At 36.5% G+C, this 16,363-nt stretch overlaps 1 protein-coding gene across 1 annotated transcript; it reads left to right on the top strand.

Moving 5' to 3' along the window:
* The first annotated feature begins 301 nt into the window (after window positions 1-301).
* On the top strand, window positions 302-15,822 carry LOC121427378 (NADH dehydrogenase [ubiquinone] 1 beta subcomplex subunit 5, mitochondrial-like). The gene is made up of 6 exons (XM_041623740.1): window positions 302-438; window positions 8,052-8,149; window positions 9,625-9,691; window positions 11,206-11,267; window positions 12,459-12,565; window positions 14,064-15,822. Exons 1-6 carry the CDS (start codon window positions 327-329, stop codon window positions 14,176-14,178), a joined length of 561 nt encoding a protein of 186 aa, XP_041479674.1. The 5' UTR covers window positions 302-326; the 3' UTR covers window positions 14,179-15,822.
* The last annotated feature ends 541 nt before the right edge of the window (window positions 15,823-16,363 follow it).

Below are 16,363 nucleotides of genomic sequence, written 5' to 3'. Positions count from 1 at the left end.
AATAACCTAATATAAATAATACCAAATGAATATGCCCTAGATAATTGGGGTTACATGATGTAATTGATCCTTGCATTTATAACGTTTAAAGTCATAATTTCTAACAAAATTTAAAATCACTTTTTTCATTTCGATTGTTTTCACTGCTTGATTATTCCAAAATGAATCCGTCAGATTTTTAGTCCCATGTACACCTGGAAGAGGAAGACAGATGAGAATTTTCTTGCATAGGCCTAGATGGAAAAATAATATAATCACTCGAGGCGGGGGGGGGGGGGGGGGGGGGGACTTTGATGAACGGCGCCTGTCCTGTTGGACTCGGCAAAATGGCGTTCGTCGGATCCAGAGTGCTCTGCAGGAGTTTGCAGGTTGTGCGGCTTAATTCACCACTGTTAAGAGGGGCAGTGCGGGCAGAATGTGTCCAAAAACACAATCAAGGTAAAATGTGATGTTATGCTTCTTTTCGTGTTTTGAAGTAATGAATTAGAGCTATATTTTGATTGCAACTTCATTTAATTCTAGTAAGATTTCGATTTATGGTGGTGTGCGTGTCCCATACATTGGTATTCGTGTTTGCTTTTGTCGTGATGTTGCTGACTTGCTGTGAGCTGCGCTGCGTAGCCTACCTAAAATTAGGCCTACGGCAATAACGACATATTATCCCCCACATAGCAAGTTCCTCAATCACAGTTCAACTTACCCACTGCTTTTCAGAATATTGCGATCGGGAACGGCTGTATTTTGGCTTCGAATTTGACAACATCGTTTGAATCCGACCGACCGAAGTGAGGATTTGAACAATTACAATGTCAATGACGTCGATCAGTGATGAGATCGAAGCCGAAATAAAGCCGTGGCGGTTCCCGATCATGATATTTGGAAAAGAAGTGGTGAGCATATTGTTTATTGACCTCAGATTTGACTTAGAGACTTTTCATGACATTTGTGAACGATTTGTGGTGGGGAAACTTACTCAATGTCACCCAGTTTGAAAGTGCATTTGGAATGAAAAAAAAATCAGTTCATTCTCTTTCTTACATTCTTGGGATCAAGAGTACATTTGCCAAAAATCTTGTTAAATTCTCAACCGTGGCCTGCCTTTTTCTGTTGAAAAAATAGTGATGCCCCCAATCATTTAATTTATTTTCCATGCTCATGGCTGTATGCAGTGGGGGGGGGGCAGTTGCCCCTCAAGAAATTTTGAAAACGTAAATTTTTTTAAAAACTTTTCATGAAATTCGTGGCTTTTGCTCTTTTTCAATTTACAAAATGTAAAAGTGTCCCATACCCTTTTTAGACAGGCTAAAATTTCCTTAACCCCGTACTATTGGTGGGGCTAAATGGCAATTTAGCCCCACCTATAGTACGGGGTTAAGCTTAGCCCACTTTCGTTTTACACAGCGTTTTTGCAAAGTGGGCTAACCCCACCTATAGTACGGGATTATTTGGCCCTGCAAAAAAGCAGGGTTATCCCACCAATTGCGGTGCTAAGAGCAATAGTACGGGGTTAAGATCGCATGTGTAAAACGAAAGTGGGCTAAGCTTAAATAGTACGGGGTTAAGGAAATTGCGAGTGAAGCACTTGTACTACGAATGATCGACAAAAACCACTAGTCCGGTGTTAGCGAGTTTCGTGTGTAAAAAGCAAGCATTCCTTATCCGGGGTTAGCAATAACAATTTGGCATGTGTGAAAAGGAAAAAAAAATAGTACGGGGTTAAGGATAGTACGGGGTTAGCGATAGTCCGGGGTTAAGAAAATCCTGTGTAAAAAGGGCACTAATGACAAGCTCAGTCACTTTGTGCCCTTGCTTTTGATTTTTTCAAAAAATTATATGCATCCCGCCCCCAGCAAAAAAAGATTCGGCGTACGGCCATGGCTTTGTTCACAGTGGGATTGTGATGAGGGACACTGCATTTTAATAGAATGTTGCATTAAAATGTTGAAAAATTAAATGACTTAAAGGCAATTTTTTGTCTCACCTGGATAGCAGAATATATACAGAAAAGCGGCGCCTTTAGTCTCATGAGACTAAAGTCGCCGCTTTTCTCCCGGGGGGGGGGGGCACTTCCATTCACGAGTGGATACCATGCGCGACCATGGGGTCTCGAAAAGCACACTAAACACGTAATTTCGATATTCTGAAAATGCACCCCTTAACCACTCCTAGTACCAATGAGGTCCAAACATTACATGTATGGACCTCATAGGCGACATCAGTGCTAAAATTGGGTTAGAGATTTATGTGGATCTAAATTTATTGTAATTTCAACAAAAGTACTAGCTAAATTTGAGGCTTTTGTTGAAATTTTGCTTTAATGAAACATTTATGCTTGAATAAGTAACAAAAAACTGAAAGAAATGAAGGGGAACTTACATTTTGACGACTTTTTCCTGATTTTCTTGGCAGTTGTCCTTCACTTCTGACTCGCGATCGGACCTGATATGCAGATCACGTATACGCGTTCTCGTCAGGTGATCGGTCGGTTATTCTTTTCGCCAGATGTTGATAATTATATATTTCATAACGCAGCGTTCATCGCAAATTTAGCTGAAAGAGATTGGAGTTGAACAGCGCAAGCTTTAATTTATTCAGAAATAACGTTTGATTGCACAAGTTTCGCCTCGGACATTTAGGATCATTTGGTCCCATATTGGCGTAACTACGGGGGGGGGGGGGGGGTGTCCCTACCACCGTCCACACCGGGCGTCCACAAGCCAGCAATTATCTTTTTTCTCTCTTTTTTTAACCAAAATGCTTCCCCCCAGAAAAAAAAGAACCAGGGTTAAAGAGAAAGACAATTATGATAGAGGAACACAAAATACTTTATTTTTTCAGCTTTTAATGCATCGACTTATAATCAAATATTAAATGGGGCTTAGAACATTTTTTTAAAAAGTCAATTAATAAAAATATTCCGCTCTTCGGGATTTGAGCTTTCATGAAATATCAATCTTTTTCATGATTACCGAAAATACTTCAAATGTCCAAAAAAAATTATCGGTGTATTAGCTGATACCTTGCGCCCGCCTTAATTATTTTAATGTTGAGATACTTTGCTTTAATTTAATGAATTCCTAAAAGCATTAATTCTCAGATCATTTGTCGCAATCGAATGATTCGATTGGTAAGCTAGTTGTATAATTATTATGATTCATGAATTGTTTAAAATGTGTCTCTCTATCAGTTTTGAATATTTAAAAAAATGTCAGCTCGTGCTTTTTGCTCGCAATATTTTGATTAGTAAGAAATTCTTGTGTATGCGAGTTTGATACATAAATAACTAGAGAGAGAGAGGGGGGGGGGGGGTGTCCCTCAGCTACTTGTCCTTGCTTATTCCATATTTTTTTATTATGCTCGTGTTGTGAGTATTTCAAAGTCTTTTCTTTTTCTCACCCTTTTTATTGTCTCGGAGCTTCCCTCTATTTCTTTGCTACGATGTATAGCCCATCTTACTTGTTTCATTTTTTTATGTTCTCATTTCATTGAAAACATAATTATTAAACTGACGTAGAAGACTTTACAACAAAATTTTGATATTGTTTTTTCTTGTTTGTTTGGCTTTCTTTTTTCTTCTCCTCAGTCCTTTTTCTAATTAGTTTCCCTTTCCTTATTTTATATTATTTCATTTCATGAGGCATCCGCCAACTTATATACAACAACAAACGTTAGAGGCGGATATCCAGTAAGGGGGCGTGGTGGTGTGCCCTCTAAAAAGAGGAAAATAGGAAGGAAAAAAAGCAGGAAGGAGAAAAAATAAGAAAAAAAGACGATGATGGCAATGATGATAATGATGATGAAAATTATCTTGGTGAAGATGATAGTGGTGGTGATGGTGGCGGTGATGATGATGATGATGATGATAATAATGATGGTGGTAGTGGTGATAAAGATGAGAATGAAGTTGGTGACGATGATATGATGATGATGTAATTTTGTCTTTAAAAAAATAATAGTGCAAAGGCGAAATCATTTAAAGTTTATTATGAAAATAGCAGAAAAAAATAATTTGAAAAATTGTACGTATGCGTATGGAAAATCCATCCCCCACCAAAAAAGAAAAAAAGTGAGATTTTGTTTTGTTATTTGTGACGGCGTAGGCCTATGCGAGCAGCTGTGTGATATAATTATGGTAAAAAAAGTAAATGAAATGCCAAGAAATACATGATAATGCCTTTTATTGTACATTCAGTATATCAGTAGATAAATTCATACTCGTTCCAAAAAAGAAGAAAGTGGGTATATTATGGACCATTAAAAATGGGCAGTTGCTCTATATATTATATTACATAGAATATATAGAGCAACTGCTCGTGTGTAGCGGTAAATTATTCACCTGATCTACATAATTCATGCGGCGCACGGCGCGTGCGCAATGTTTAATAATATTATTATTGCTGTGAATACAATGAATGTCATCAAAAACATAATCTCACAGATCAAATAGTGCCAGCTCGACGCGCAAAATGAGAAAAAAATATATATTTTCTGCCCTGATAATTTGATAACCCTAACCTAACCCAATTTCTAAGTATTTTTATCATAAACAGGATAACTATATACAATGATTGAAATTAAATTTATATTCTTTTGCGAACAAAATGAATATGAAAGACAGCTTTTTGATAAAAAACACAGTTTTAGAGCGTTAGAGCGCGATTTATACCTACAACCGCTAACATAGGCGGATCCAGGGGGGCCGAGGGGCCCGGGCCCCCCTATTGGCGGAGCAAAAAAAGAAAAAAAAAGAAAGGAAAAAAGAAAAGGAAGGGAAAAGAGAGGAAAAAAGAAGAAAGGCAAACATAAGAGGAGGAACATGATTAAATGAAATAACATTAGGGGAAGACTCTGAAAATAATTTTTTTTTTAAATCTATTTGTTAGGATAAAAAATTTTCGCTCGCGCTTCGCGCCTTATTGTCTTTTAGGGTATTTGCATATCTTGCTCAATATGGAGCTTGAAAAATCAAACTTTGAAGTCATTATACAAAACATATTTCAGCTGGGAAATTGAACTTTCATTATTTTGTTTCATTTACAAATTGATTTTTAAAAAGTGCTCTGTAAAAATGTCTGTGTTATCGTCTGAACATTATCATTTTCTGCTTGCGCTGCGCGCTCGCAAAATTTGAATTTTCAGGTACGTATTATTTTCCTGTATTCCATAAAGTTCTCAAAAAGTTCCCTATTCAGGTCAGATTGTTAAAACGTATCAGCTAGCGCCGCACGCTATAGCATTTGGATTAGTCGGTTATGTATATCCCAATATTAATTCTAAATCAAACTAATTTGATGACAGTTTATCAAAAAATTCGACTCGCGATTTCTGCTCGCATTGATAGATATATAATGCCTCTTATGCATAATTACAAAGTGCTTTAAATGTCCAGTTTTCAGGCCATAATATTAACACATTTCGCGCTCCCATGCGAGAGAAATAGGAAGATGGTCATCATTTTCATATGATGACATAATGCCCTCATAGCATGTTCCGGTCCTATGTAAAAACTCAAAGTAATAAAAATAAAATACATCAGCTCTTTTTTAACTGTGATCCATCACAATTCACAATTTTCCCACAAAGTGTTTGCATTACAGAGCTTAAATTCACCCTTTGTTATATCATATATTTTTAGCTCGCGCTTTGCGCTCTCTTTATTGATTTTCATGATAAGAAAGTTACTTAGAATACCCAAATTCTAGGTCGAAATCTAAAACACACGTTAATTCAGATACGCAGATTGTTCTCTATTTAAATCATTATCCAGTTTCAGATCACAATATCAAAAAGTGTCTGCTCGCGGATAAATAACTTATCCTTTTCATGATAAAACATGAATAGTGCGTCCAGAATTTATCCCCATAATTTTGTTTACCCATCACATTTCTCCCTATTTTCTCCTCCCTTTTATTTTCCATTAATTTTTCTTTCGTTCACTTTTTTTCTGTCCTCTTTTCCCATAATTTATTTTACCCATCACATTTCTCCCTATTTTCTCTTCCCTTTTATTTTCCATTAATTTTTCTTTCGTTCACTTTTTTTCTGTCGCCTTTTCCCTTCTAAGTTCAATTTTTTTTCTCGTCTCACCGCTTTTCCTCATCCCCAGCCCTCGATCGACGCCCGTGCAGATTCGCAAACAATATCAAGAGTATGTCTACTTGCAAGGGCGGAAATCTCTCCCCAAAGGTAGGGGGACCAGGGGCTGGAAAATTTGACAAGCAAAAAACAAACAAAAAAAGAAGGTTTATCACCCTCTAAAGAAGGTCATCTTGACCAAAAGAAATTTGACAAGCAAACAAGCAAAAAAAAGGGGGCATGCCAAAAGTAAGATCGTCTCTTCCAAAATACATTTCGATTTTGAACGAAATGACCAAAAATAGTAGGGGGACATTTCATAATGTGCCCATGTGCCCCCTACTATTTTAGGTGAGGGGACATGTCCCCCGGCCTTGGGGTTTGCGCCCATGTGGGTGGGGGTGTTGCGCCTCCCTATCGGGATCATATCACAGCGAGTATACACTCTTCCATATGGAAGAGTGTTTACTCGCTGAGATTTCGATCTCACACATAATTTTATAAAAAAATAGAACAGCTACGCCTTGAACACAGGCCAAAATGCCTAACGATTTCTCCGCGGCATTAACAACTCTCGTAAAGGGCGCTCCATTTATAAATAAAGTTGCATGAACAGCTCTCTATGGCGACAAAATTTAACGCGGAATTGTAGCCAGCAGCGTGGGAAATTGGCAGAAAATTCAAGAAGAGAACCGGTGAGTACCGATTTAACAGTATTCATGTATTAATTAATATTTATTTAATCATAAGAATAATTTTTTTTACGGAAAGAAAGCTTAGTTCTAAGCTAGGGCGGCCCAAATGCGCGTGAGTGGAGTCCCAGTTTCTTAACACGGGTAAGTATTGCGGTGTCGCCTAGAGTGCCCCTTAACAAGTATTGGCTTGTGAAACCCTACCCTTAACAATTATTGGAAACCAAACCATACTCTTTGCAAATATTCCCTGAAATGAACCCCTAAACAAGTACAGGAACGTTTTATTGTTACGGGTCTTTCGGTCGTCGGTTTTACCTTATTTGGTTTAGTACGACCCCACCTTCTACACCTCTCGCAAATCGGACTCTAAACACAAAGTGTTGGGGTAAAAAGGACATCCTTTATAAAACATTTTTTGTTTTATCATCCCCGCAAATTCGACCCTAAACACGGAATTTTCCTAGTGAAATAGATACTCTTTTTTCATTATTTTTGTGTTTTTGACACCCTTATCACGTTACGTAGGTAACGTGCCCTATCGTGAAAAGGACATCCTTTTTAGATATTTTTTTGGTTGCGCATGGTATCCACTCGTCAATGTAAGTGGCCCCCCCCCGGGGCATTTCTGTACAAAAAATCAATTCCAATTGTAACACTGGAAATCTTAAAAATGAAGTATAATGAACCAAAGTAGTTCATCAAATGGGATTAAGCCAGAGCAGCCCGACCAGTATCATTTTAGAAAAAAAAACTCAGTCTGAGGCTTACATGATTTTAGTCATTATTTGCTGGGGCCTCTTGCATAAAAGTTACTATTATGGTATCTTTGCCATCCAACAGTTACTTCTATAAAATTCAGGATTTCGATTATGCAACGGGCCCAGGTCCTTTTTTTTCTAGCAAAGAATAGCATTGATTGCGAGTTAATCCCATAGAATGCAAAGTTTGTATTCAATTTAAGACTAGTTATATTTTGATTGATGTGTACAAGGAGCATCAAGCAACATGACGCCTTGCTGGAGGGCTTCGCGAGGCTGCTCACAACAGATGAAATATCCATTGGTGTTAACAAACATAATTAAATGCCCTCTCTTTCTTTATTCCTCCCCCCTCCCCCTTCTCCCTTTCTTTCTTACCCTCGTCTCCATCCTCTATCTCTGTTTCTCTGTCTCATTCTATTCACCTCTCTCTTGTTATCCCTCTCCCTCACCTCGTCACTCTTTCTCTCCCGCCCTCCTTCACCCCTCTTTCTCCATCTCTTTCCCCTCTCTCTCCGTACAGCTGGAGCCCTGATAGCTCGAGGGATGGCCGGTGGAGGCGGAGGAAAGATGTTTATCAAAGCTTCCAGGTACACGGATCTTAGGTTTCTCCGAGCTCTGGTGAGTCTTGGTCAAGATTATTTCCTTTTGTATCCAGTGTTAGGCAACTTGTCAAAAGTCTGCAGTTTCTTTTAGCAGGAATTCTTCTAAGAAAGCACTATGTATTCCTTTGTTATTTTGTTTGCTCCCCAATCACGTGTGTGTCTTGAGCATCTCTAATGAGATGGACATGGTGCCTTATAAGATGAATTTATTATTATTATTATTAGAAAAAAGTTACATGACATGTATCTGTGAATATAATAATGTGTATGTACATGCATAGGAGGTGACACAACGTTTGCTCTTGCGACAATTGCGCCAGGCTTAATTTCGTCTAAGATTTAGGGTTAAGATTGCAATAGCAGAGCTGCCAAGTAGTACTGATTTTCCATATTTATTACTGGAAATAGAGAAGAATACTGATGGTTTCATGCAAAATACTGATTTCTAAAGTTTCAGTTTATGTGTTGTCCTATGGTTTTCCTGTGAAAATACTAATTTCATCACCAAAATACTGATTTACAGCCTTGAAAATACTTGTGCAATAGGGTTTTATGTTTTATGTTACGTTTAGAGTAGGGTATAGTTGGGTTCAACCCAGGGTTGAAGTAGGTCATTCGATTAGTGTGTGGAATTTTGAGTGGAGCAATTGTTGCTGTGGAGCAAACGTCAAGGAACCGCATATGAAACTTCAATATTACATCTTGATCGGTTACACTTCGTAATTCCGAAGGTTTGTAATTCTGAAACACGTAAATTGCCTATACCTCGATGTTCGTTAATCCGAAAACGTAAAAGGTTTGTTAATTCGAACATTTGTGGCGTTATTCCGAAGGTTCGATAATTACGTTTTCGGACTAATGAACCTTCGGAATTACGAACCTCATTTCGTTTTTGGGATTAACAAACCTTCGTTATTACGAACCTCATTTTATTTTCGGACTAACGAACCATCGAAAATACGAACCTTCGGAATATCCGAACCTTACGAATGTATTACGAATTGGCAGTTACGAATGTATGCGATCTTGATCTACCCTCACATGCCATATTATATTATTATTATTATTTTATTTGGCATTCAAAAGACAAAGAATACAAACAGATCAAAGACAAGATCAATCAAACTTGTACATGATAGAGAAAATAAGACCTGGATGAGAGTTGGAGAGCCTTTTTTAATTTTTATGTTGCCTTTTTTAAAAAGTATCGGTGAGTTAATAAACATCCATTGTTGCATTTTATTCTGAATCATTCATATGTGGCCATAATTTTGGTATAAGAGGCAGGTGGAAACGGTCCACTATCTCAAATGATCCACCATGAAGTCAACAAAAACTAACTTCTTTCCATGTCATAAAAATGGTGTTCATGGATATGGCATGTCAAGTGAGGGAATTTTTTTTCTATCTCTGCCATCATCCTCTCTCTTGCTTCCTATGTGTGAACCAACTCTTATCATTTAATATTTTACTTTATTATTTTTATTTCAGAGATACTACTTCTTACTCACTGGTGTACCTTTAGCCATTGTTGTTACCTTTGTCAATGTATTTATAGGTAAGTATTCTGATGATGGTTTATGAAAGCTATAATTCATTCAGATACATAATTTGAAACTTATTTTTAGCAGTAATAATTATACTTGCTTATATAGCGCTTAATACTTATTTGTCAGAAGTCTCTAAGCGCTCTACAGTATATGCAGCATAATTACCCTTGCTTTAGCAGTGCAGCTGTTACGCGCGCTGCGTTTCAAGGAATTAGTTCCTGCCAGGTACCCATTTACCTCACCTGGGTTGAGTGCAGCACATTGTGGATCAATTTCTTGCTGAAGGAAGTTACGCCATGGTTGGGATTCTAACCCACGACCCTCTAGCAGTAGTTCCATATACGGTATATATTGAATCTTAGAACAGAAGATGAAATTGATTTTTCACTAAATATAATCATAATTTTAAGAAAATTTTGGGGATCAATTCTTAAATAATTTATTTGAAGCTTGAATTTTCTGTTGGCAATGAATATTCTGTCAAAAGAAATCTGAGAAAAGGTTAAATTTTGCTGTTTAAAATGTCTCTGCTGATACCAGTTGGCACCTCATTAAAGTGCTATTGCCCGAGGTATTTAAGGAGAATCCTACCTTGTTCATTTATATGTGAAATGATTAAATGAAGTGTGAGAGATGAGAAAAAAAGCAAAACAGAAAAGTGAAAATTTGAAAGAAAGTGATAAGCAATAAGGAAGTATTGTTATTTTAAAACTGAGATCCCTATGACTATGTAAAATTTTCATTGATAACCAGGTAAGTTATGGAAAGTGGAATTGACAACTTTCCCATATGCTATGCATTTAATTATAAGTGGTTTTATTTGTGGTTTTCTCCTAAGTACCTATTCCCCTGGAGCAGTAATAAAAAATTAACCTAGGTAGCATGTATTGTTTTATGTCCTCTTGAAAGGAAAATATAATTTAAATTTAAACTAAATTTTTTGAATAAAGTGACATTTTAGCCATCTTATGTCTTGGAGTACATGTAAGTGGAGAAGACATTAGTCATTCCATTTACATCACTATGACATCACCTATGTGTTCAATGGATATAGTGATTACAGTACCAAGTTTTACAACTTTTGAAAATTCATAACTTTCTCATTGTTTGTCCTTTATTTTCAAACTTTCACCTAACTACATGTCTATTTTTTTCTTTTTTCCTTTATATACAATGTTTTGTTTGGGTAGGATTCTCCTTTGAATTCATAACCAGAACTTTGATACGAGTGTCTAGCTTTAAGACAGAATGTTCCATTCATTTTTATATGACCTAATATAGCTTGGCATGAGTTTGAACCTGTGCCCTTTCATCAATTAGTGGATATTCTAATTGACTGAACCAACGTACCCAATTATCAAATACCAAAGTCACAATCAGTATATTCAAATGCAAATGAAGCCTACTGCAACATATGTTTATCATTGTCTTTGCCAATCATGCTGACATTCTCTATTGTTTCCTTCTCTGATTTGATCTCATTCTCCTTATTCCATCATTCTTTGTATGTTTTTTTTTGTAGGAGAGGCAGAGTATGCAGAGATTCCTGAGGATTATGTACCAAAACATTGGGAATATTACAAGGTGTTTGTTATTTTTTGTGCCTTTGAGCTTATTTCTTTAGATTTTCAATGCATATGATTTGAAAGGGCAACTCCAGGCTGAAAATAATGTGATTTGAGCAGATCAGAGGAACAAAACACTGGATTTTTTTTATCAAAATCGGACAAGGAATAGACATTTTAAAGATTTGCATTATACTGGTGAAACAGTTCTGTGCATGTCATGAATATTCAATGGGCAAACTGATGATGTCATTTCCCCACTCGTTTTGTATTTTGTTACGTGAAATGACTTTTATTCATTTTTTTCCCCAACGAACAAAAAAAAGGTGGATGGACAACTGATTAGATTAGTTGTATTAGATATTCATTGCTGCAACTTATTTTATCATAAGGGGGACACACATCATTCACACTTAAAAAAAAATGAAATAATTGTGATTCATGAAGTACCGTACCATAAGAAAAAGGAAAGTGGGGATGTGACATCATCAGCCCACCTAATGAATATTTATGACAACGTATGTATAACTGTTTTCATAAAATATGGCTAAACTTTAAAATTCAATAACTTTGTTATTTGCTATCCTTTTTTAGTGAAATTTTTAGTATTTTGCTCAGTGAATTTTACTTTATTTAATTAAATATAAATGTTTTCATCCTGGAGTACCCCTTTATGTCCAATACAAACATGACTTCATCTTCCCCTACAGCTCCTGCTTAGGATTATTATCATTATCTCATATTCCATTTATCTTTTATGTTGATTATTCATATTGAATTTAATTGAAGGAAAGCATATTATTCTCATTATGTATGTCAATATCCCTATATAATACAAATAAAAACATACGAATGAAAATATGCAAATAACAATACACTTGCACATCTAGCATCGATGCAAGACATTGAAAATCATTTTATAGAATGACAAAATAGATTCAAAGAATTCAAATAAAAAGTTGCCACAAAAAGCCTCAAAGATTTGAATAAGGGAACCACTAAATATGTTTCACAGTCTTGATAGTGATATCAATTTTCTTCAGAGTTGTTTAGGTATAACCTTGAAAATCCATTGATTTTGATAAGAATTTGCTCAAAATTCCAGTGGCTTAGGTCCTATTAGATAGTTCATGAGTCATATTATTAAGCACTCATTCTATCACTGTGACCTTGACAATTTGCAATGACCTTGTATTTGTCCTTCACACAGCATCCAATCACAAGATGGCTTTCAAGAAACTTCATAGCCAGTCCACAGCAGGAGTATGAGAAGATGGCCCACTACATGGAGATTGAAGGAGAGAAGATCAAGGCCAGGTAAACCTTAGGCAAACCCATAGGCGGCGGAAGCGGGGGGGGGGGGGGACAGGTACCCCCTAAACTTGAGGTGGGGGATGGTCCCCCCTTAAATTCTTTGTTGATAACCTTTTTTTTCCTTGTCAAATTTGTTACCCGTGTCCATCACGAAATTTCAGGTGGACCCCCTAAATTTTTTTGGCTTTTGCCGCCAGTGGCAAACCTCACTATTTATACATAAGTATGAGATTGGATTTTCTGAAGTACAAGAACAAATACCAAAGTATAACAATGCTCAGAAAATGCAATTTTGAACCTCTGTTCACTATATGTGGTTGCCTTAGGCATTGGGTGATATTCTGGTAGCCATGGTTTATCAAATCCTGGATTAACTAGACCACACTTTTATGAAATGCCAGTTGTCAAATAATTCACCAATTAAATATTCTTATCCTGCTTCAAGAAGTTGTAAAAAGTACAAAAATAGATAATGGAGTCATGAAATGGGAAAGATATGAAAATACAAACGTAATATGATTCTTTTATGACTTGATACATTATAATTGCTTCGATTATGGAATAAATATGAAGTCCAGCATTCCGTAGAAGTGTGGTTTAAAATCCTAGTTTAAACCAGGGTTAATCTCAGGTTTAATTATGAGAGTACCACCCATTGGCCCTAATTCACAAAGGTGCTTTTGAACACCCATGGTTGAGTCCATGTCATATGCAAATTTCTTTTATAAATTACGCTCATTAAAAAATATTAAATGCTGATGCGCACTTTTGTCACAATGCGCCAAATTGACGCCTGTTGCTGTGGTTATCCACGCTATTTTATTCATGAGTCCCTGTTTTGAATTAATGAGTCCACTCTTCAAACAGTGGACTCATGAATAGAATAACATATCTAACGATGGTAATAGGTTTCAATTTGGCGCACTGTGACAAAAGCGCACATTAGCATTGGAAATTTTTATACACGAGCTAAATTAAGCACAATTTGTACAGGAAATCTGCATAAACCATGGGTTTTCAAAAGCACCTATGTGAATTTAAGCGAATTATGTTTTGACGTTCATTAGTTGGTCTGTCCATCCTATGAGTTTTCCTGATCTGGGGGTGTTTCACAAAGATTTAAGTATGACTTAGAGTCCCTCTAAAATGCCTAGGTGCTTGCAGTAGAAAAGACATAACCACATTGGTCAGATCATGCAAAGAGGATGCGCACTACTGCATATTGATCAATTAGATGCGCGTTACATTTCAGATATGCGTCGGCATTTAAGTGCGATTTAAGTCATACTTAAATCTTTGTGAAACAACCCCCTGAATAGTTTGGGGGTATCAAGTGAGTGTAATTTTCCCTCCTCAGACCCTACATAGAGCAGTAGGCCTTGACAACAGGCTGAGATTATCGCTGTCGAAAATCACTGAAGTAATTAGCCATTGATTGTTTACATACAAAGCCATCGTACTGAACTTTCTCTTTTGTATATCTCTTTTATCTTTCATGTAGGAGCGAAGAAAAAGAGGTCAGACGTCTGATGAGGTCAAGGGGCGAAGGTCACTGGTATTACTACCCCGTAGCGACCCCACCCAACTGGAAATCACAAGAAGAGATGAAGGAATAGAGCTTGCAATTATTTCACAACATGGGCAATTCCATAGAATGTGTTCATCTTGCCTTATTTGTGGATGCTCCTATGTCTTTATTTTCTAGGTCTACAAAATCTCTTATGTGCTCTAATAACTTGGCTTGATCGGTTCCTGGTGGGTGTTTTCAAAAGCTGTTTTTAAGTTACAAGTGACTTTACAAATGATGACTGGTGATCCTTTCTTGAGGTAAACTATGTCACCAATTTTCATTGATGTTGATTTGGCTCCCAAAGGATCACCAGTTTGTAAAGTGGCTCGTATCTTATGAATTGCTTTATGAAACACCCGCCTGAAAGGATGTGAGAGTTGCAAAAAAATGTGGGTCGGATGTACAAAAAGGTTTATTACCTAATGGAATTGCCCATGTCTTAAATTGAAAGTCAATAAATTGTAAATAGGATGTTTTATGAGTGAGGAGGGGTTATATTCATGACTTCAAAGCATGGTCAGAAGAAAAGTTGTGAAATGCATAGATGCTTAGGAAGGGGGTTCATAGGTCGAATCAAGGATCCCCTATGAGTTGGACCTCCTGTGGCACAACTTTTTCTCTCAACTAGCTATGGTACTCTGTATCTGGTACAAGTATTTGGTTTCTGTTCAAAGAAAGTGACCAAAGACATAGGCAACTTGTCCAAAGTCTATGCTTCGTCTTTTAGCGGAATCCCACTATGAGAATGCTACAGTGTATGTATCTTTCGATTGCAGCTGTTGTGCAGTCCAAGTTGTTTTGTATGTTGACTGATATTCTAGAAAGAGTTTTGGAAACTCATGATGGACAGTTTATATTATTATGGTCAGAATATTAGGTTGTGGGGAAGAAAATGGACTTGTGGTCTAGAAAAAAAATCAAAATTCATATAACTGAAAACTTTCCTTGAGGGTAATGATATTTTCTGCAGGGACTTGCTATTCAAATTAGGTTACTTGGATACAGTGTGAAATCTGAAACAGCTCTGACTAGTAGAACATGTTGAATTAATGTGCTTTAGAAAACAGGAAATGCATGTATGAGAAATTGAAACACAAGTCAAACCTGGATTGTAATTGCAATGTTTTAGTATGAAAGCCAATTTTGCAGCATTGCACAACACTAGATTGGAAATATGATGTTTGCACTCTGTCACGTTTAATTTATGCAAATTTATAATCACATGGTTTATAAGTACTTTGGTGGGTACTTATCCAGATGACAGATATTGTTATATTGTGTTCTCTAATTCAACAACAGAGACTACCAAATAGCAGCCCCACCCACATTGTTTCTTGCTGTTTTCTCCATAGATGACCATTCCAATAGTTTCATTAAAACCAGTGCTGAGAGACTGGTCTTTCCATTCTAGTTCTTGGTTTACAAAAAAAAACACGACAATTAATTGGTTTTGAAAGGACAGATCAAAGGAGCATTTGTCATGTCGTATCCTAACTGTACCAAGTTGGATATCATCTCTGAACTCATGGTGCTGAGTAAAAGAGTACCCTCTATTGGTGAAAGTTTGTCATGTTTATCTGTTGTCAGTCAGCAGTGTACTCTTTGAAGATGGTGGTTCAGATTTTGGAGTGAGACTGGTCATGAATATTATCCTTTATAACTATTGATAATAAACTTTGATGAAAATGCCTATTGAAATGTCAAAATGTCTTTGTTCATCTTTGTATCTTCTGCCTCCGAATCCTTAATACCCCATTACTTTAGTATATATTTCATATATATTTTCTCTTTATGTAATCTATCATAAGATCAAGCATTCATTTCTTTATGAGAGACTGTAAAACACGTTTTGCAACATTATATCATGGATGAATTTTTTGACATATTAGAATGAACAAAAAGATGTTTTGGGGTATATTTTCAGTGTCAAAAAGGGGAGAGTTGTACATGTGTGACATCACACTTCTTGTTCACATTGCCAATAGGAGGATCCCCATAGCACTAGTGTTCTCAACATTCAAATGTTTAGAATTTTTTTGTTCATCCTATTCTACTCAACTTTTGTTGATATTCTTTAATATTTCTGCTCTCACACAATAATAATAATAAACGTTTTATTTACCCAGGGTAGCCACTTCAGTTAGGAAACTGCTCTACCAGCGGGCCCTGCATAACATAACATGTTATGCAGGCTTACTTGTTCACCAGGTTTCAAATAAGAACTGTAATGT

This window comes from Lytechinus variegatus, chromosome 14, assembly GCF_018143015.1.
Source record: "Lytechinus variegatus isolate NC3 chromosome 14, Lvar_3.0, whole genome shotgun sequence".
Lineage (NCBI taxonomy): Eukaryota > Metazoa > Echinodermata > Echinoidea > Temnopleuroida > Toxopneustidae > Lytechinus > Lytechinus variegatus.
Note: the sequence above shows the minus strand (reverse complement) of the source record. Positions and strands in the feature narration are given on the sequence as shown.

What these genes read in the sequence shown, in the direction of transcription:
- LOC121427378 (XM_041623740.1), top strand. Translation starts at nt 327, where the DNA reads ATGGCGTTCGTCGGATCCAGAGTGCTCTGCAGGAGTTTGCAGGTTGTG. An exon ending in AACATTGGGAATATTACAAG is followed by an intron (nt 11,268 to 12,458) that starts GTGTTTGTTATT and finishes TCCTTCACACAG; the next exon opens with CATCCAATCACAAGATGGCT. An exon ending in GGAGAGAAGATCAAGGCCAG is followed by an intron (nt 12,566 to 14,063) that starts GTAAACCTTAGG and finishes TCTTTCATGTAG; the next exon opens with GAGCGAAGAAAAAGAGGTCA.